The sequence below is a fragment of the Nymphaea colorata genome, chromosome 7, assembly GCF_008831285.2.
Source record: "Nymphaea colorata isolate Beijing-Zhang1983 chromosome 7, ASM883128v2, whole genome shotgun sequence".
Taxonomy (NCBI): domain Eukaryota; kingdom Viridiplantae; phylum Streptophyta; class Magnoliopsida; order Nymphaeales; family Nymphaeaceae; genus Nymphaea; species Nymphaea colorata.
The window spans coordinates 21225930-21246226 of NC_045144.1; the positions used below are offsets into that span (position 1 = coordinate 21225930).

The 20297-nt window shown below is 36.8% G+C and overlaps 2 protein-coding genes across 3 annotated transcripts; both read left to right on the forward strand.

Annotated features, from left to right (window-relative positions):
• The first annotated feature begins 1606 nt into the window (after positions 1-1606).
• LOC116257669 (EH domain-containing protein 1-like) lies at positions 1607-10903 on the forward strand. The gene is made up of 16 exons (XM_031634618.2): positions 1607-1947; positions 2035-2114; positions 4078-4146; positions 4280-4337; positions 6245-6300; positions 6396-6432; positions 6658-6713; positions 6958-7071; positions 7184-7286; positions 7387-7436; positions 8374-8502; positions 8593-8844; positions 8957-9036; positions 9686-9812; positions 9904-10047; positions 10502-10903. The coding sequence occupies exons 1-16, from the start codon at positions 1863-1865 to the stop codon at positions 10685-10687; spliced, it is 1626 nt and encodes a 541-aa protein (XP_031490478.1). The 5' UTR covers positions 1607-1862; the 3' UTR covers positions 10688-10903.
• Positions 10904-12102: 1199 nt separating this feature from the next.
• Positions 12103-18718, forward strand: LOC116256976 (grpE protein homolog 2, mitochondrial-like). 2 transcript variants are annotated; one of them, XM_031633538.2, is made up of 6 exons: positions 12104-12357; positions 14278-14509; positions 14588-14775; positions 14895-15062; positions 16759-16887; positions 18426-18718. In XM_031633538.2, the coding sequence occupies exons 1-6, from the start codon at positions 12226-12228 to the stop codon at positions 18507-18509; spliced, it is 933 nt and encodes a 310-aa protein (XP_031489398.1). In that variant the 5' UTR covers positions 12104-12225; the 3' UTR covers positions 18510-18718. The 2 variants fall into 2 exon arrangements, with proteins under 2 accessions (XP_031489397.1, XP_031489398.1); XM_031633537.2 differs by having other exon boundaries at positions 12103-12357; positions 14278-14775.
• The last annotated feature ends 1579 nt before the right edge of the window (positions 18719-20297 follow it).

Here is a 20297-nt window from a genome sequence, read left to right on the forward strand (position 1 = left end):
ATAAATGTTGATTGCTGAGAACCCTAAGCATAGCTTTTTTCAAAGTTGTTTTTGTGCCCTAACATGCACCGTGAAAGGACATTGACTTCTATAAAGGAGGAAAATCTTAGAAAAAAATATAGCTAAATTTGTTGGTTAATGCTTAAAACCATGTGAAAGTTTTAGATATTGCTAAAAACTGACACCAAAAATTTCTGCTCAGCTGACAAAGGAATAGGATGGTATTGTTTAATTTCACTCGTTTTCTTCAAACTAAGTCAACTTTTGTTGTTGGTAAAGTCACCACAAAAAAAAATGAAAAACATTACTGAAAGTATGAGGACAAATGGTCAACGGATAGTTAACGTCAAAAGCATTGAAACGAGTAAACTCTACTTTTAAAAAGGAAAGTTGTCATTGAAAACTAATTTTTGCCATAAACACACAAGTCGCCTCGTTAGTTAAGCAAAAAGTAGTGTTTTATTATTTTCGATGAGTTTGAGAAATGTTTGGTGTTACATGAAAATTTAAATTTCTATTTCAAACTTTATAGCATCAAAACAAAAACAAAAAGTCACTGGATTGATTTAGATATTAATAGATAATTTAATTTGGTTATAGCTAGACATTATACAGATTAATCAATACACAGTTTACTTTTATAAAAAGGAATTTTTAGAACCTCGTTAGTCGCAGCTTAAGCTGGGGATAACTTAAGATTGCAAAACTCAAGCGCATTTCTAACAGTATCTAAATTTTAAATGTCTTTTTTTGTTATCATCAAATCTTCTTACGTGTGTTTAAATTAACGACAAAAAAAAACTTGTCTTCATGCAATGTATTTTCTTAAGGGCCCATTTTATTATTTTCTAAAAATATATTTCTGGCCATCAAACCGCCCCTAAATAGACCATAACAGATCCAGCAATGCTGCCACAAACTCAATTTTTAAATTTTATTGTTAAAGAAACTGTTTGACAGCAAGAACACAAACCATATTTTTTGTTATTTACGCGGTACAATGTGCCTCAAAGATTGCCGCAAATTCATGAAACGTGGAGTGATAAGCAATAATTTTAACCGACAAAGCTCAATCAGGTGCGGATTGAAAAAATTATATGTAGACAAAGAACCAATTTCAGAAATAAGTTATATATATATATATATATATATAATTAAAGATATTTAATAATTAATTAGAAAGTGACACTGGTACTTTGAAACTAAGCATAAACGGATCAGAATATAGTTGATTATAACTCTAATTTCAAGTCATTTAATAGGATTTGATGCGAAAAACAAATTTAATTATTGTTAGAATAAGTCAGATTCCACGTTGTCTAACTGGGCTTTGAAAAGATCCGAGACAGTATATTGGTAGGATCCAAATTCAGTTTTCAAAATGGATTTGGAACTGAAATCTAAATCCGAATCTCATTATCAAGGTCCCATTAAGTCCAACTGGGTAAAAGAGTAAACGGCCTGATAGAGATACGACACAATTTAAAAAAGAGGGCTTGTTTGACAATTACGGTTAAAAGTTAGGCCCCTACGTAGAAATTTCTCTGTTCCCCCGCCTGTACGGCTGGATATTGCTGACGCTCCCGAGGAACGATTCAAAATCAAAACCGGGGGATCAATTGTTTTCGTCTTTGCCTTTTTCTCCACAGATCCAACGCGCAGTGAGAAGCTAAATCAAGCCATAATCTTTGCAAAATCTACGCGTTTAGAAGCAGCTTCTTCGTCCCATTCGTCTCTCTCTCTTTCTGTCTCCACCTCTGTCTCTCCGTGGGAATTCAAATTCCGTCAGATCGAAGAGAAGCCAGCGGAAACCCTAGGAATCGATCCGGTTTCCTGCTCTTTTTCCGCATTGTTGTTCTCCCATGGAGATTCTCCCGACTGCGGTCGGTTCCTGCCCGAAGGAGAATGTCAAGATCTATCAGGAGTGGTTTAGATATGCCGATTCGGGTGCGTGCTTCTTCTTTCTCTGGCATGTTTTTGCTGCGGATGCGTGTTTTCTTCTTCTTTTGGTGGCTTAATCGATTTTTGGTGCAGATGACGATGGGAGGATCACCGGCAACGACGCGACCAAGTTTTTCGCTCTTTCGAAATTGACGCGGTCCGAGTTGAAGCAGGTTTTCTTTTTCCTTCTCCGCACATGATTGCTTTTCATGTCGTAGACTCGTGTGGGTGGTGATGCTCGTGTAGCTTGCATTTTTGTGGGCATTAGGTAGTGGATTGCATTATCGATATGTGCAGTTTGTACCGTGATAAGTTTCCATGTTTCTTGGCGTGCAAAATCTCTTCAAGGGCGCGATGCGTTTCGGTTGCTTCCAATTGAAGGTTTTTCAGTTAGTTAGTTGCTGTGGACTAAGACTTCGTCCGTTGTCTCGTCAAATTTCCATGATTCTATTTTATTGGGAAAATGTTGGTGACTCATTGGAAAGGCAGACACGTCAGCTGTTTTTTCAATTGTCTCTTTCTTTCTTCGCCTGGCGGAAGCTTTCTGGTGTCTGGGGATGGGAGGGTGGACTACAGAAGAATAGGCTCTTCGAACGGGGTCTGTGTGTATGTTTTGGGTTGGGGAGAGGAAGTTTTGGGGTGGGCTGCAGGTATGTGGAGCACTTGCTTGGCTATCTAGGACATGAATGCAGCACTCAGTTTTCGAAAGGCTTAAGTGTAATGGAAATGAAATCTTTTATATTGTCATCTGCTCTTTCTCCGCAGATAGGGACAGGATTTTTAGCTGTGCGCTGCTGGTTTCTGGAGGACCGATCGGTTATTTAGAACATGAATACAGCACTCAACTTTAAAATGTCTTGCGTGTCATAGGAATGAAATGTTTAGTATTTCATCTGTTCTTTTGGTCTTGTTAGAAGTTAAAACTTAGAACTCATAGTGATTACTGATTAGTCACTGGTCGTTCGACATGAAGGATGATGTACACCATTGTAGTAGCTTATGTTGATGTTGTCGTCACCACAGGGGGTGATTCTGGAAGAAAGCATAGATGATAGGGTCCTTGTCATAAGATCAAATATCTGGGTGCTTTGTGGCACCTCCTAGCAATGGAGGTTGATCGAGCAAGATATATCTTGAATCGTCCCAACATAAATGTTCAGTGGGCTTACTTGGGACTTGATAATGGACTAGCATCCAGCATAGACGCTTATTGCTTTGAGCACCAAATTGTCCTATGACTGGAGTCACTGGACGATAACTTCTTAATGAAATAGTTAAGTCGACAGAATTGTAACCACTTTGTTCTTTTGAGAGCAAAAGGTAAAAGCTTAGGGGACTATAAGTTCGTATTTGAAAGAAAAACTGTTCATGGTTTTCTGAACCACTTTATCTACGTTTAGTTTGAAAGGCCATAGTTACGATATCGACTTTATCGTTGTTGCGTTATCTGCTTTATGAAAGGATAGATCTGCTTGTCTATGTGTATGGTGCAGCAAATTATATTTTTGTGCAACAGATAAGTAATAAAAGATGGTTCTCCTGCAAGAGGAAAACATCTCTCAGGGGATCTCTGACTTTCTGTCACATTCTTTTTCATTTTTACACTTATTTGTAAGGCACAACCTTGGGGCTGACTTTTTGCAGTCACTTCTTTAGGACCCTAATTCTGCTATTCACTTTCAAGGAGCACCATAGAAGTAAAATGCAGGTCTACAGAATTTGAACTATAGTTGGGAGCATTATTGAAATACTAACGATAGTTATGCACAAACCCCATACCTTTGATGTAAAGAGTCGAGAATTCCATGACAACATCAGTAAGGCCCCTGCAATATGACCTTTGTTGCAAAAGGCAACTAGTCCAAACTACGAAAACTATAGTAGGTGCAGAGCCTTCTTCACTGAACAGCAGTATTCATCCCATACAATGCATGGATGAACTATGGAGATTTTATTATCTCCTCTAGCAGACTTAGTGATTTACTATTTGTTATTTAATTGTACGATTCTGCTTTAAACAGTGTCTTATCTTTTTTTGCTTTTTGGTTCTATGCAATTGATTTCTTATATACAGATGGTTTTTTGTTTTTGTTTTTATTTGCTTATATATAACTTTGTGCTGACTATTTTACTAAGGTTTGGGCTATTGCTGACACCAAGCGACAGGGGTTCCTTGGCTTCTCAGAATTTGTGACTGCAATGCAGGTTTTCCTCATACCTGTTTATAGTTAAATATAGCATCATTCTAGAAAAGCTGCCTGGTTGTGAACTTTGGATTTTGTTTAGTGAAGATGATCACGTTAATGTTACAATATCTTTGAAAATGTGGAATATGCAGATAATTTCATTGGCCCAACAGGGGCAGGAAATCAGTCCTGATGTTATAGCTGCTGGAGGTATGTTGATTTGAACTATTGGTTTGATTAATAATGTTCTGCTAATGTGGTCCTGATTAGAAGAAGGCTGTCTAATAACATGAAGATGATAGTTGTGGATAATTATATTAAAAAAAAAACATTTCAAAACAAGGAAAACCATATCTCTGCTTAAATGATATCACAACTAATCAAGCTTCCTTATCGAATTTAGAAAGCATTGTCACTTAGATGAAAATTTTACATTTGCATTAAAGTTTTAAACGTTTTCTACTTATTTAGGTTGTATGAAGTGCTATGGAGATTTCAGTTGATTAAAATATATTTAGGATTTGAGAGGGCCAACTCTAGAAGTAGGTCCAGGTGTAGCTCGCTGAACTTTGTTATATCTATAAATATCATTTCATAGGTTAAAATCATTAACTTTGTCAATTGTCTTGAAGGTAGATGGACTATTGTTTCAATTAGTGTTTGTATAGGACTAAAACTTGAGGATTAAAAGTGACAGATATTGTTCAAGATAAGTGCATATGCATAAAGTGGCATTTTTATGATTGATTGCAAATTAGAGTACAGCAGGTTGCCAGGATTATCATCATGAATTTCCTTATCTATTAAGCTTATGGCTGTACAGTTAATTTAGAAAGGTTATGGATTGCAATACCCCTTCCTAAGGATTCATATGGTTGCCATGGCGTTTTTGCACTTTCTGTAGATTTTCAAGGTCATTACTGATTAAGTTGGATTTCTGAAAATAATCAAGCAGTAGCCTCATCTCCACTTTACATTTTGTGAATATGATTTCTTGAAGCTTCCTATGAATCTTTAGTTGTATATAATATGGTTCATGGTCTTTGCGGATGGTTCTTGTGCAGTATCCTTCATAGATCAGTTGATTTGGCTTAGAAACCTGTTCCAGGAACACGGTGTTATGTTTCATGGGTTCCATGGTGAGAGTTGAAATCATGGAGCACCTAAATGGTATCCAGCAAAAACAAACAGCAGGTGTCCTCTGTGTCTGCATTTTTACCAGGATGCCAAATTACCTCAATCAAACTAGCTCTCACAAATTCCCTCAATCAAACAAGCTCTCACTATGCTGGTTTTGGTAGTGCTTTGATTTGAGAGCTGGCTTTAGTGTCTATTCATTGTTAAATTCTGGAATTATGTCAAGCATGTTGAATATATTGAGGTAATAGGTTATTGGGTTGGTTCTTTGAAAAACTGGTCCAAGATCTGAAGTAGATAAATCATAAATGTTTGCTCTCAAAGATGGATAGCTGCTGCCTAAGGAAAAATTGTAGGAAGAGCAGAAATTAAGCTGTACTGCAATTTAGGGACCCTGAAACCTTCACATCAGAGGAACGTGTGGCTTATATATTGTAGGTAAGATGATAATATGACAAGGTACACAGAGTTAGTAATTTATTGTCAACTATTATTGGTTAATGCCATAACTTTATGATTTTCACATTCTAAAAAATTTGGTTTTTTTAATAAACGAGAAAATGAGGCTTCATCTGTCCTAGCTTAGGATTGAACAGGTTTTTTTGTTTCTGTCCTCTGTAGGTAGAACACACCTGGATGTACAAGCAGCTGTAAATAATAAAAATGAAAATATAGATCTTTTTGTTTCCTTCTATGATCTTGTCTTCAACGTGTTGTTTGAGGGGAGGGATTTCCTCATCTTGCCACTTTTCCTCCTTTTGTTTCCTTTGTCTTCTCCTTTTTGTTGGATAAGACTTCTAGGCCCTGCCTAGACCTCAATTAGGACCTTTTTAGCATCAGCTGGTCCACCTAGCACTTTTAGCTATGCAGTTTCTATCTGATAGGGCATCTAAAATTCTGAAGACAGTACCAGATTCTTTTGTCTTGTGGAATTCTTGTCTTCTACTTGTTAACAATTGATATGTGCAACTCTGAGACAGAATTGGACAAATTGAGTCCTCCCTCAATGGAAGGCCTGGATGCTGCTCTAATCAAAGTAAGTATGATACTCTTTCATGAATAGGTCCAATACTTGAATTCGCACCACTTGGAATTGCTTATTATTATTTTTTTTTTGCATGCAATTAACAGAAAGCTAAGCGATCTCCAAAAAAGAATGAACCTGATGGTGAGCTTTAACTTCTCTTTTCTCATGATGATTCATTTCTAACAAGAAGGATTCACATTTTTATGCATGTTATCTTTGGTTTGCTTGTTCCTGACATGGAGGTATGCATGTGAATGTGCCTTCTGTGCCCTTTGTTTTTGTGGGGGTGGGGGGCGGCAAGAGAGAGTACTTCTGCTGTATATTTCTGAACATATAGTAGTTGCTCATCATCAGCATGTTTTGCAGGCACACCACAACAGTCCCAATCAGTTCAGTGGTTCTCTTCAAAATCTTCCAAAAAGGTAGTTGTTTTCATCTCTTACATTTTTTGGTTGTCTTATATATTTATATTATCAGGTTAATTCTCGTAGTCTAATTCACATTTTAACTTATGTGCATGCATAGGTTGAGCACTATTAGAGATACTTCATCTAACTGGTTATGTGCATGTTTCTCCAGACATTTTGTTATTGTTATCACTGTTTTTGTTTATTTTATTTTTTTGTTGTTGTCATAATATTATTCTTTTTTTGTTTGGTTGTCCAGGTTTCCTTATCTTCAGTTACATCCATCATTGATGGCTTGAAGAAGTTGTATATTGAGAAGCTTAAACCACTTGAAGCCACATATCGTTTTAATGATTTCGTATCTCCTTTGCTAGTAAGTGAAATTCCACAGGTTTTTGTTCTATTATTGAGGGATCTCCAAGTTCTGACATGTATAATCTTCCACTAGACTGTATCTAAACATTAATCTCTGTTGTTTATGCAAGACAAACAGTGATTTCGATGCAAGGCCTATGGTTATGCTGTTGGGTCAGTATTCTACTGGGAAGACTACGTTTATCAAACACTTGCTTAGAAGCAGCTATCCTGGTAAATTTGATTTTTTGCCTGAATCTAATTTAACGTGCCTTTTTTTTTATAAGATTCAATCAATGAGAGTTTTTATCTTGTATTGCACTGATTCTTGTAGGGGCACATATTGGGCCAGAACCTACAACAGATCGTTTTGTTGTTGTAATGGTAATAGTCTGTGCTCTCTCTCTCTCTCCCCCCTCCTCTATAGATATATATATATATATATACATATTATATATTTATTGAATGGTCGTTTTGTTGTTGTAATGGTAATAGTCTGTGCTCTCTCTCTCTCTCCCCCCTCCTCTATAGATATATATATATATATATACATATTATATATTTATTGAATGGTGACTAGCTTTTGAAAGTCGCCTAACCATCTAACCAGGGCTATCCAATCCATCATGATGAACAATTAAGAGTAAAACAAGGAGAAAAAGGTGATGAGCATTCTTGTTATCTAGTATTAGTTCCCACATTTTTCTCCATGTTTTTCTTTCAACCATCCATCTGCATCAGATGAACGGCCGTGGTTAGATGGCTGGGTGATTCTAGATAGCCAAAGTCTCCATTCACTCATGCTCGCTCTCTCTCTCTCGCTCGCTCTCTCTCTCTTGATACACACACACACACACACATATAACTAAAAAAAAAGAAAAGAAAATGACCTTGTGAGGAAGTTAGATGCTCAATCTAAAGTAAACCTTGAAAACAAGGTCTAATGCGAAAAGCCACTGGACAAGGTCCTTCTCCCCAAGTGGGAGAGTGGACATCATAATTTGTGGCAGCAGGAGAACGCGTTCACGGAGCACCCACCAAAACTCTAAATAGAAGTTTGCAGCTAGAGGCAACTAATCTCAGTTGATAAGTCAATGGACATATGCTTAACTTTGACTAATCTGCTATTTTTCTGCTTTTTATGCCTAACTTTGACTAATCTGCTATTTTTCTGCTTTTTAAAAAACTTCAATGTGTAAAGTATTATGATAATTTCTGTTTCTTTCCTTGGATCTGTTCAATATCGTTTCATATTCTTAGGCAGATTTTAGTTGTATGGTGCAGCATTTTTTTGATATGCAAGTAACACAATTGCTTGCAGGCAGGGCCTGACGAAAGAAGTATTCCAGGTAATACCATTGCAGTGCAGGCAGACATGCCTTTCAGTGGTCTCACAAGTTTTGGAACTGCCTTTTTGTCCAAATTTGAATGCTCGCAGATGCCTAATCCTGTAAGCTTACTTTTTGTCGTTGCTGCCATTATTTTCGAGGGGAAATATTTGTGGAAGTCTAACCTTGTTCATTTTGCCTACATCTTGAAGCTGCTAGAGCACATAACATTCGTTGATACACCAGGAGTACTTTCAGGAGAAAAACAGCGAACTCAACGTAGCTATGATTTTACTGGTGTTACATCATGGTTTGCTGCAAAGTGTGACTTGATTTTTCTTTTATTTGATCCTCACAAACTTGATATCAGTGATGAATTCAAGCGTGTTATTGGATCCTTGCGTGGTCATGATGATAAGATACGCGTGGTTCTCAACAAGGCAGACCAGGTTGACACACAGCAGGTAATATTCTTGTCATGGTTTTACTTTTATTTTTTAATATTATGTACTGAAAATATCTATCAGCAAGACCATTTACCTTTATCTTTGTTGGTGCTGGTGGGATGGAATATAGCTGATGAGGGTATATGGAGCATTGATGTGGTCACTGGGAAAAGTTCTGAATACTCCAGAAGTCATGCGAGTATATATTGGGTATGAATGATTTGTCCTTTTAAATGTCTTTCCTAAGTGTCTAGATGCTCTAGTTCTTATATTTGGAGATTTTTTTGTTGCTATTTGTTCATTGTTCTTTTGCTAAAGGTCTGCATTGCTGATATTTTCCTCTTTATAATAGTTTAAAGGATGATCCAGTTCTTTGGCATTTTGCAAGTTCTTTCTTGTTCAACGTTGAACATAATGCATCAGACTTAGGAAGTGGATAGATCGGAATGGATTGGAACATGTTGTTTACCTGCATTTAACTACTTGGAATTGGCCTAGTAGACAATGAGTCAGATTCGGGTTCAAGAGAAGAATTGGTTTACCTAATCAAATTAATGAATTATCAGTTTTGGAAGAGATGGGGTCAGGTTCAGTATCAGATAAAACCTAATCTGCTGACATCCCTATGGATCAAATTCTCTCTGTAGTTCTGATTCAATTTTCTTGAAAGTGTAGATTATAGCAAAATTGTTTCACTTGTATAATCCACTCATTCAGCTTTTCATAAAAAATAACTGATTTCTTAGCTTTAGAATTTTTTTAAGTACTTGAGTTCTTTGCTTCCGTGGATGGGTAATAGGTACCCCTTATATAATTTTGAAGGTTCATATATTCACATTTCATGTCTTATTTATGACAGCTCATTTAACGACAAGCCAGTAAATGAGGCTGCTGTTGGTCCGCTAGGAAAAGACTTGTTTGAGAGAGAACAAGACGATCTTCTTTCTGATTTGAAAGATATTCCTAAAAAGGCTTGTGACCGTCGTGTAAGATCTTATTCCCGTATCTTGTTTCTGTATATGTATGATATGATAGTTGGTTAGTGGGCGGTTTACTTAATTAATCATGTTGGTGTAGATAAATGAATTTGTAAAGCGAGCTAGAGCTGCAAAGATACATGCATATATAATCAGCCATCTTAAAAAAGAAATGCCTGCAATGATGGGAAAGGCCAAGGCACAGCAACGTCTTATTGACAACCTTGAAGATGAATTTGCGAAGGTCAGTGTGGCATTGCTTGTACTAAATTAGATTTATAATTTTGGAGCTTTTCTTAGTATTCTTTAAATTTCTGTTAATTTGCATCAGGTTATGCGAGCACTATTTTCAGTATAAATTCTATGTGCCTGTCTTTTTCAATCTTGACAGGGAGTTTCACAACTTAGATCTCTAGCTTATTGTTTCTTGCAGCACGCATGCTATTTTGATGCTTATGAAGCTTTTATTGTGTTCCATGCTTTCAATGGCACAAGCATGGTCCATTGTCCACCTAAACCAGGTGCTAATGTAGATCTCTAGGTGGATCTATAAGGCTTGTAGAAGTTTGTACTGTAAATGAACAAGGAAGATAGTCTGTGATCTCTGAGAGAGAGAGAGAGAGAGAGAGAGAGAGAGAGAGAGAGAGAGAGAGAGAGAGAGATGTTTGACTTTGACCCAAGTTGTTCCTGTGGTTCAGGTCCAGAGAGAGTTCCATCTTCCTGCTGGGGACTTTCCCAATGTTGACCACTTCCGCGAAGTGCTTAGTGGTTATAGCATTGACCGATTTGAGAAGCTCAAGCCGAAACTGATTCAAAATGTGGATGACATGCTGGGATATGACATCCCTGAGCTCCTTCGCAACTTCCGGAACCCATACGATTAAAAAGGCTCCTGAAGATCATTTTGGTGATCGTAATTTGCTTGTCTTTATTTTAGATTCCTTTTTTTTTCTCCCTTAAATCATATGCATCAATGAGTAACTTCTGTAATCAAATGCCGAACTTGGAGTTGAACACTGCATATACTCATTTTTTGGTATCCGGGTCGATTGAGGATGGTGATCTCCACCACATAGAGAAATATAACCTTATATGAGTTCCGTACTGTGTAAAATATTCTTTATTTTTTTGTTCTAATTGCAGGCTGCAAATACTTTCCTGCTAAAGATGTGCATGCACATGCATGATGCATGCAAACACATGCAGACGCAAGTGTGCACACATGCTGTGCTCACAATTGCATGCATACTTGCATCTTCATTGATAAACAAGCGCATACCAAAACGTCGGATGTAAGTATGCATGTTAGTGTGTTTTATTGGTGCAGCTAGACAGGCATTTTAGGATGATGGTCGTTAGCAGCTTTAACTATCTCCAATGATTGGTAAAACATATCCGAGTCAAATAGAAATTCTTCGAAGCATGAACAACCAACGGTTAGAAGAAATTCATGAGCTCGAAGAAAATGTTTTTGGATCTGTTAACATACAAACTGGTGGGTTCGAGAGATCTGGCCGGTAAAAGATCCAATATCGTTAATCTATTGGTCGCCTCTCCCGACAAGGCTGTATGTTGAGTTAAATCAATGTATTGAACTTTTATATACTTAAATTCCTCAAAAGATTGTAATTGATGGTTGATTCTAATCGTTAAGGTGTGCCAAATGTTCTTGCATCCGCGTGCATTTGGAAATTGTATATGGACGTAGTTAGGCCAAATACAGCTATTCACTACATACGATTAATCACATATTGATTAATCAGACCTAAGAGTCAGATTTGGGTTCTGAACACAAAATACCAATACCAATTTGTTTTGATTGAACTCAGATGCCCATTGGATTTGGCAAAAAAAAAAAAAATCCTTTGACTTCAATTCTTAAATGGTTTTCAACTTTATGAAATCTGAGTAGTTGATACGAGAGAGAGAGACTCAAATTCTTACAGAAGCGCATTATGAAGATGTCATTTAAGAACCAAATACTTGCTTTAATGAAATTAAGGCAAATTCTTGCAAAAGTGCATTATGAAATTGTCATTTAAGAACAAATAGTTGGTTCAATGAGATTAAAACTTTAGAATCCTATATTTAAGGTTAGGAAAAAAGGTTGGAGATAAGACTTGGGATCTAATATCTAGAATTAGGGGAGAAAAAATTGGTATTGGAAATCTAGCGGGGGACAGGATCTGGATATCCCATTGCACGTTAGTCAGACACAAAATCCTATTGGATTCTGTGCGGACCCAAATCGAATTATACCCGACCCGTTGAGAGCCGACCCTTTGGCAGGCGAATTCTGCGTGCGGTGTGCGGCGGTTCGCTTCGAACTTTTCCCGCAAGAAAAGCGCCTCCTGGCTGCTGTGCCCTAAAAGAACGTCCTTGCTTCTTCCCTCTCTGCGCTTTCTCTCTCTAGTCACTGGACATGGTGAACATGGCGCTGCGCGTGGCGATCAGAAATGGGTTTGGTCGGTTGCGGGGCGTCCTTGCTCCTAGCTCTCTCCAGAGCCGTCATCTCCTCCACCACTCTACTTCGGCGGCGGCCCGACTTCCACCTGTAAGAATGCTTCTTTCTCCCTCACTTTCTCGTTCTGGTTTCTTTCCTTTTCCATTTATTTATTTGCTCTCTGTTATGCATGCTTTTCTGTGCTCTTTATTTATCTTTTTATCTCTCTGGTGGGTACGAATATATTTGTATCTATGATCTTTTTTCAGTAAATTGTTCTTGTGGGAAGAAGGCGGTTGGGCATTGACCAATCTTTTGGAGATAAACGTTCTCCTGGAGTTACGAGAAAGTACGAAAAATTATTGAAGGTGTCTTGTAAGAAGGATGTTCCAGCTTGCTTGTTCTCGCGGAGTGCTTTCGAGCTTGATGTCCAGGCGACCGCGCAGTTTTAGGAACCGAAGTTAAGATGGTTTCTGATAGTTTCAATGCAAAAACAATACGATTTAGAATCTATTATCTATATTTACCGGACTAATATCAAGCTGGCGGATATAGAAAATGGTGCGCATTAAATAAAAGTTGTGAAGGAAAGAAGTCGCACTTATATTCCATAATTAGAAAGTTAATAACGAAGAAATACTTATCTTTCATATACTTCTTCTGGTTTGGTTTGACATCGGTCTTTCTATCTAACCATTCTTATTATTCAGTGAGGTTTCTTGTGTAATTGCACTAGATGCCCTGAAATAGGTCGATGTCGTGGAAATGCAGACATGGAAACTTCAAATGCCAAACCCAATTGTCCCTGGGCTCATGAACGAGCAGATTGCAGTTGCGCTACTCATCTGCTTTTGCACCACATCTAGTTTATCTACATGTTTTTTGAGGTGTATTATGGTTCACCCTGCTTAGGATGATAATGGGTCACTGTTTCTGCTCTGGTAGCATGATTTTGTTTTTTTTTGAGCACCCATAGAGAGGGTAGAAAATCTTTTGCTTACATAAACACAAATGTGTGTACTGAAGGTGCATGGAAACGATGTTTTATTGTTTAAGTGCCAATTATACAAGTTCACTCTTGACTTTCGGTAACCTGCATTAGGGACTTTTTACATATTTGCACATAGGTTCATGTAGAACTGTCTAATCAGCTTTTCATATTTGTCGAATAAAGTGCAAGACTGCGATTGGAGGACAGACTATTCTTTATTTCACTGAATACAATTTCTCCTTTGTTGTGTCCTTAAGAATTTTAAATAGCTTTTCTTTCTTCGAGGATAAAGAACAATTTTTCCAATAAGAAAGATGGCTACAAGAATCTGTTGAGTAGTGCCTCTCAGAGAAAAAGGTAGAAAAGCAGGTGGTCCCTTGGAGGGTTCCAATCCTGGTTGCCAAGAGTGGTACTTTGCTTTGAAAATGAACGGGCTTGACATCATGAACTAGACTTTTACCCTTTTCATTCTTTCTCTTCTGTTTTTCTCCCTTTTTTCTGTTTTTCACTTTTTCATTTTTTTCTCTTATCATTCTCCTTCTTCTTCCTTACCGTTTTCATTCTTTTTCTTCTGCTTTTTCCCCTTTTCTCTGTTTTTCACTTTCTTCCCCTTCTCGTCCTCATTCTTGCTCCTCGTCATTTTGTTTCATATAATGTTTTTCCTTCTTTGCTACTTCTTTTTAAAAACATTTGTTGGAAGTTTTGACCTTCCTGTTGATCCAAGGAATTGACAATAAATCAATAATATCATTTGTTACCTGGTTGTCAACCCATGCGTAGTCGACCAACTAGCCCGCCAAGTAGGCAATAGTTTGACTAGTACATGGGCACAAGATCAGAAGGGTCCAGTTCAATGGACTATTGTTGATTGATAGTCCTTATGTTTGATAAGTTACAATTTTTTCTATTTTTTTCTCTTTTTCAGAAAGCCTATTTTCTCTTTGTTAGATGAAAATGCTGTTTGTTTTTGTTATTTTCCAGATAACATGATGGCCTTTTAGTTTGTCATTATGCTAAATAATAGTGAATCTTTATGGCAGTTTTCTCCTTTGCGGATAACACCAGTTATGCATTATTCAGTTTTTGGGAACATGCTTCAGAGATTTGGTATTTCTTCTTCTGCATCACCTCAAGCTACTGAGAAACATAACAATCATTCTTCAGTGGATCAAAATCCCATCAAGGGCAATGACGTCACCTCTCAATCCAGCACCGGAGTTGCTAATGCAGAAGGTGGGGAGGTTGACGTTACAGAGACTACAGAAAAGACAGGTTCAGAATCGGAAACTGACTCTTCCAAGTCTAGGAAGAGGAGAAGAAGTACTAAACGGATTGCGTTTTCTGATTCAGATGCTGAGAGCGATCTTTCTGTTGATGACCTTGTGAAATTAGTAGCTGAGAAGGAAGAACTGGTAAACTCTAAACAGAAGGAGATTGAACAGTTAAAGGATAAAGTTCTTCGCAGCTATGCAGAAATGGAGAATGTCATTGATAGAACAAAGCGTGAAGCAGAGAATTCAAAAAAATTTGCAATTCAGGTTTGCATTCTAGTCTTCTAGACTGTGGATCTAACTTTCTCATGGACTCTTTTTGTGATGCATTTTCCTTTCCTTTATCCATGGGAGGATCGCTTGAGTATTCTATATTTATATTGCAGAACTTTGCCAAGAGCTTGTTAGATGTTGCTGATAATCTAGGGCGTGCTTCATCTGTTGTCAAAGACAGCTTTCAAAAGATAGATCCTACAAAGGATTCCTCTGGGGCAGTTCCACTTTTAAAAACGCTTTTGGAGGGTGTTGAGATGACAGATAAACAGCTTATTGAGGTAAATCTATTTCCTTTAATATTCTAACACCAATTTTGTTTGTTTGATTGTATCTTAGGCTTTAATTAATGTTTGCAAGTGATCTTTAGGACTGTTTAGTATATTATTGTATCCAGTCTAAAACAAATATTTGTCAAATTATTAAGAGGAGTCTTTTTTTCCAAAAAAAAGGCAAAGGATGTTTTTTATTTGTGTGTTGGCATAGGGGGAGCACTCATTACACAATTCATCATCAACAAAGTCATCTGATCTAGCTTTCAGTTTTTCGATTTTCCTGTTTTTGTTACTTCTTTTAAATTTAAAAGAGTTTACTGGAGAGCTGGTTGTTTAAATTGGTGAACTATAGGTTATATCATTTTTAACTGTTGTGGAGATTGAATTTCTGTAAAATCTTTCATTCTACTGTTATAGTGTCATGTTCATAAGGTTAGTTACTTTATTATGAATGGATCATCTCTGTTGCGTGTTTTGGTCATCACAAGGTAGGAACTACTTTTCAAACTTAATGTGTCAAAGGGAGACAGTGACATATGTTTCCTACACTGTCGCAAGTTGTCAGTATCTCACGCTTGATGTAAGTAAGAGCTATATATATATATTTATATATATATATATATATATATATATATATATATATATATTTATATATATATATATATATATATATATATATATATATATATATATATATAAAGAGAGAGAGGAGGCACTGCTATGGCTGTCTGGCCTCTCGAGCAGGTGTGTGAGAGTCCGAATTCCTCCATCTGGCAAGAGGAATTCACATTTTCTATATGTATGGGAGTTCTATGATGCCACGTGTGTGGGATGGTTAAAAATTGAAACTCTGTCACTAAGAAATAGCCGCCACATGAGCACCAGTGATGGTTTCTAATGCAACAATGGTTCATGCCTTCATGGTATTTTTAGCAACGATTCATGATGCTTTTAGCAACAGTTTTTTAATTTGTAGCTATCCAGAACATCCGGCACACAACAGCACAGAGTTCTCCTATGTATACCTATGTACTCATGAGGTGAGAAATTAAAAGACAGGGAATAGTGTGCTTTCTTTTATATTCATTATCTAACCGAAAAGGAGGAAAGGACAGGTAGCACCTCAGCCTGCCTTCTCTTTTTGGAGAGCCTCCTTTTTGTCAAATAAGAAAAGGAACAACCGTTAAGAATTGTTGAAGAAGTGCTAATGTCAGTGTATATAAGTGTCAAACATGGAGATCTCCATCTTATAGAAGTGTCACAGGTAACATAAATCGTGACATATGAGTTTCATGCAACAAATTAAGAAAATATGTAACTAGAAGCTATGCTAACTTAAAGAATGTTTTGTCTGTATGTCCTTCAATTAAAGTTCCAAAGTTCTTCCTGGTCACTGCCTGTTGGGTAACTGCACCAAGTTTATGCACTTCTTAGCTGTCAAATGCTTTTCGACAATATGAATAGTTAAATAATGCTTTTTGTTTTCCTCTTTTATGTTTGTGTTACTTGCTCCGTTGGTATATCTGGATCTGGTTTGATGTTTGAGAATACGAAGCAACACCACCTTTGGAATAGTTAATTATAAGGAGCAATAGTGACAATAAATTCAATATCAATTCCTTTGTTATGGGCATGTTCTCTTTTTTGGTTAATTGTTAAAACTTAAAAGTTCAAGCCATTACTGTGTTGCTTTGAACTACAGGTGCTCAGAAAATTTGGAGTCGAGAAGTTTGAACCTATAGATGAATCTTTCGATCCAAATAGACATAATGCTGTTTTTCAAGTGCCCGATGCTTCAAAGCCACCCGGTACCGTTGCTGTTGTCTTGAAGGTACATCTACATGAGTGCCGAACTTCTATGGATAATGAAAGAAATATCTGTTTCTTTGCTTCTCACATTTCACCCTCATGAAACACGAGTGGTGTGCTTTGGTCTTGTGTACATATGAAATAAATGCCTGTACTTTTGGTGTGTCCTACAATACACCAGTCAAATCCTGGTTCAATGTTTTGCGTCTAATACAAATAACAGTTTTCTTTACTAACACACAACACTGGTCTTGTGTTCATATGAAAGAAATGCCTGTACTTTTGGTGTGTCCTACAATACACCAGTCAAATCCTGGTTCAATGTTTTGCGTCTAATACAAATAACAGTTTTCTTTACTAACACACAACACAAGAAATTAAAATGACTGGATTTTTTGGAAATATTGGGAAATTTTCAAGGCAATTAGTTTTTCCTTAGTGTGTATTAGGTCAGTCAAATTTGATCTATTCAAGGCAACAATATCTCCTCAAAGAGAAACCCTTAGGAAATAGGAAGAACAAGATGTGGGGAGTGCACTTCATCTTTCAATTATTCTAACTGGTTTATCCTATTGACTGTAATGTTACACATGGTGATTTTTCTCAGGAATACATCAGTAATATTTGACTGAAAAAGAAGAAAAACACTTCGATAATGTTTTCCTGGAAATTTTTTCATGGTTTATTCTTAATTCTTTCTATAAGGTGAGGTCTGGAACAGGCCAAGAGCTTACTCGTCTTCCATATTCACACATCAGCATGTCCTTCATAATTATTTGACATTAGGTGGAACCTAACAAGCATGGTGTCCCTCCAAGGTAGAGGGAGGTCATGTAAATCACTTGGGATCCCTGACTGTAAAATAGTTGTATGTTTCTGAAACTATAATGGCTGCAGATAGCAAATTAACTAGGTAGGTCCATGTCTCACTGAAATCTCTTCGTAAATTTGTGATTAGATTGATTTTGTGGCTAATGACGCGTGGAGAAACTGAGTGGAACAGCTTGGCCAAAGTTTGCTTTTCCCAAGGGCATTGTTTCCCTTGGAGCCCATAAATTCTATATAGGTGGACTAGCTCAATTTTTAAGTGCTTATAATATACACCTGCATGAGATGTAGAAATAAAAAGTCAAAAACAAAATTCAGCTGGCAGTTACAAAATTTAGGATTATCAGAGTAATGATGATAGAAGTGTGTTTTCGTCTTGCTCAACGGTACATGTACTATTTGCTTACTTTAGGATGCAGTATATATATATATTTTTGTTATGTTGGGGTTTATAATTCTTCTTAAGCCTCCTCCTAGCGTGCAAAAGAAAGCATTATAACATTACCTTCAGTGTTCAATCCTGGAAGTTAGAGGTCCTTATTAGAGCATCAAGCCCTCCAGTAGCCTGAGCTTGACGTTCCTTTGATTTTTTGCATCTTCTATTTATTTTCTTTCTATTTAATGTGGCTATGTCTGTTGTGCTGCCTGTCTTCAGTTGTTTTTGTTCTTTTATTTACTCTTCCCAAAGTTTTCAAAGATACGTAGTTGTTGATATGTTATCACAATTTGCAGTCAGGATACACATTGTATGACCGGATTATTCGCCCGGCTGAAGTTGGTGTCACGGCAGCTGCTCCTGGCAATGAAGCGGAATAGAACTCTGGAGCATAAAAGCTACTGGCGTCAAGAATTGAACATATTTTTATACATAGGTTAGTTGCCAGGGAATTTGTAAAATTCGAACGTTTGGCCTACTATTGGTCTTGTAACTTAAAACTGCCGTTCTGTTGCTGGGAGGGGAATTTTGAGTTGAGGCCCTAGATATACCATGTCTTTTGAGGTTATTTGATTCCATTTTAACATAATTTAGTACCCAAGATACTTTTTTTTTTTTTCATTTTTGACACAACCATGGCTGAATCTTGATCACCACCCGTCATTTTTATGCCGTCATAAGCCAGGGTATCTTACCAATGTCGCATAGGTGAGAGAGAACCAGAAGCAAGGTATTTGCTGAATGGAACATATGATAATCTGCAAATAAATGACAGTATCAGGCTTGTTTGAGTTCTTCCCCCCAGGTGATTCTGTCTGATGGTTGGCTCGTCTTGGCCCTCTGGCTGCAAATAAGTGGCTCGTGGCGTGCCTAATGAATGCCATCAGAATTGTTCCGTTTCCGATGTTGTATTTATTGGTCATAGTGTTGATGTTAGCTGAGGGGCTAAAATCAGTCGGCCAATGTCCATTGTTGGATGGGGATTTTTATTATATTTTGTGATGTTAAAAACTGACGCAAATAGTGCATTTTGTAACAGCAATTGATCACGGTTTTTAAACATAGAATGCACCATTTGCGACAATTTTCAATATCTTAAAATATAAAAAACAGTAATCCAGCAATTGGCGTTGGCTGGCTGATTTCAACTTTTAGATATAGGTCAGTAAATATCTTTTATGAAGTGTTTAAAAATTTAATTACTTTAATTTTTAAATAGAAAACTAGAAAATTGTTCAACAAGAATCAAAACGGGTCAATGGGTGTCAGCGATACAAAGGTGTTGGATAAGAGATGAAAGTAATAAAGGCCGTTCTTCATTAAACGAGCCACTGTTCTAAGTGGGTATCTATCAAGCGATTTTCTGTTCTTTATTTCAAGCATGATTAATAGTCAGATGAAAATACTGATTAAAGTAAAAGAACACACTCCCGTCCAATAAGTCAGTGTCCGTATTGTTGAATTTGATGGTTGACATATTTTTGAATTGTCCGTGTTCTTATAATCGAACATGCGTTCAATCTTTATTTTGTTTGATTATAAGTTGATCTCATGGAAATTGGAATTTTCTGATTTATCAGCTACCCATTTAGAAATGCCAACTCTAAATCTTTTATTTATGTATTTATTTATTCTTGATGGAATCCGTAAGGTCTAACGCCACGTATTCTTTAGGCTCGTTAAGGTAAGCGTACCTTTTGACTCAAACTCGACTCGTTTATTAGCTAATCAAGCTCGAGGAGCTCGACTCGACTTGGTGAAAAACCTTTGAACATGACATTTGTTATGAATTTTACAGATTTATAACTGCTTAATACGCAAAAAGCTAGAAATAATTACAGATTACTACCTAATCTTTGGTGAAATAGCAATCACCATTCAACTAGAAAGAGGTTTTCAAGTTAGATTCATGTATTTTACCACACTGGCAGTGGTAAAAAACTGTTGTTGTTGCCAAACAACCCTAAAGAGTAACATGGATATGAAATCTATTTGTTTAAAACAGGGCATTTGATTACTTTGGACTTGAAATCCACAATCACATGTGGATCTTACATGATATACTTTTACTGATATGACAAAAGATTCATGATTTACCATACTAAGGATCATAAGCCAGACTAAGATCCATACTTTAACATCTTTATTTTCTTCTTTGCATTAAAGAG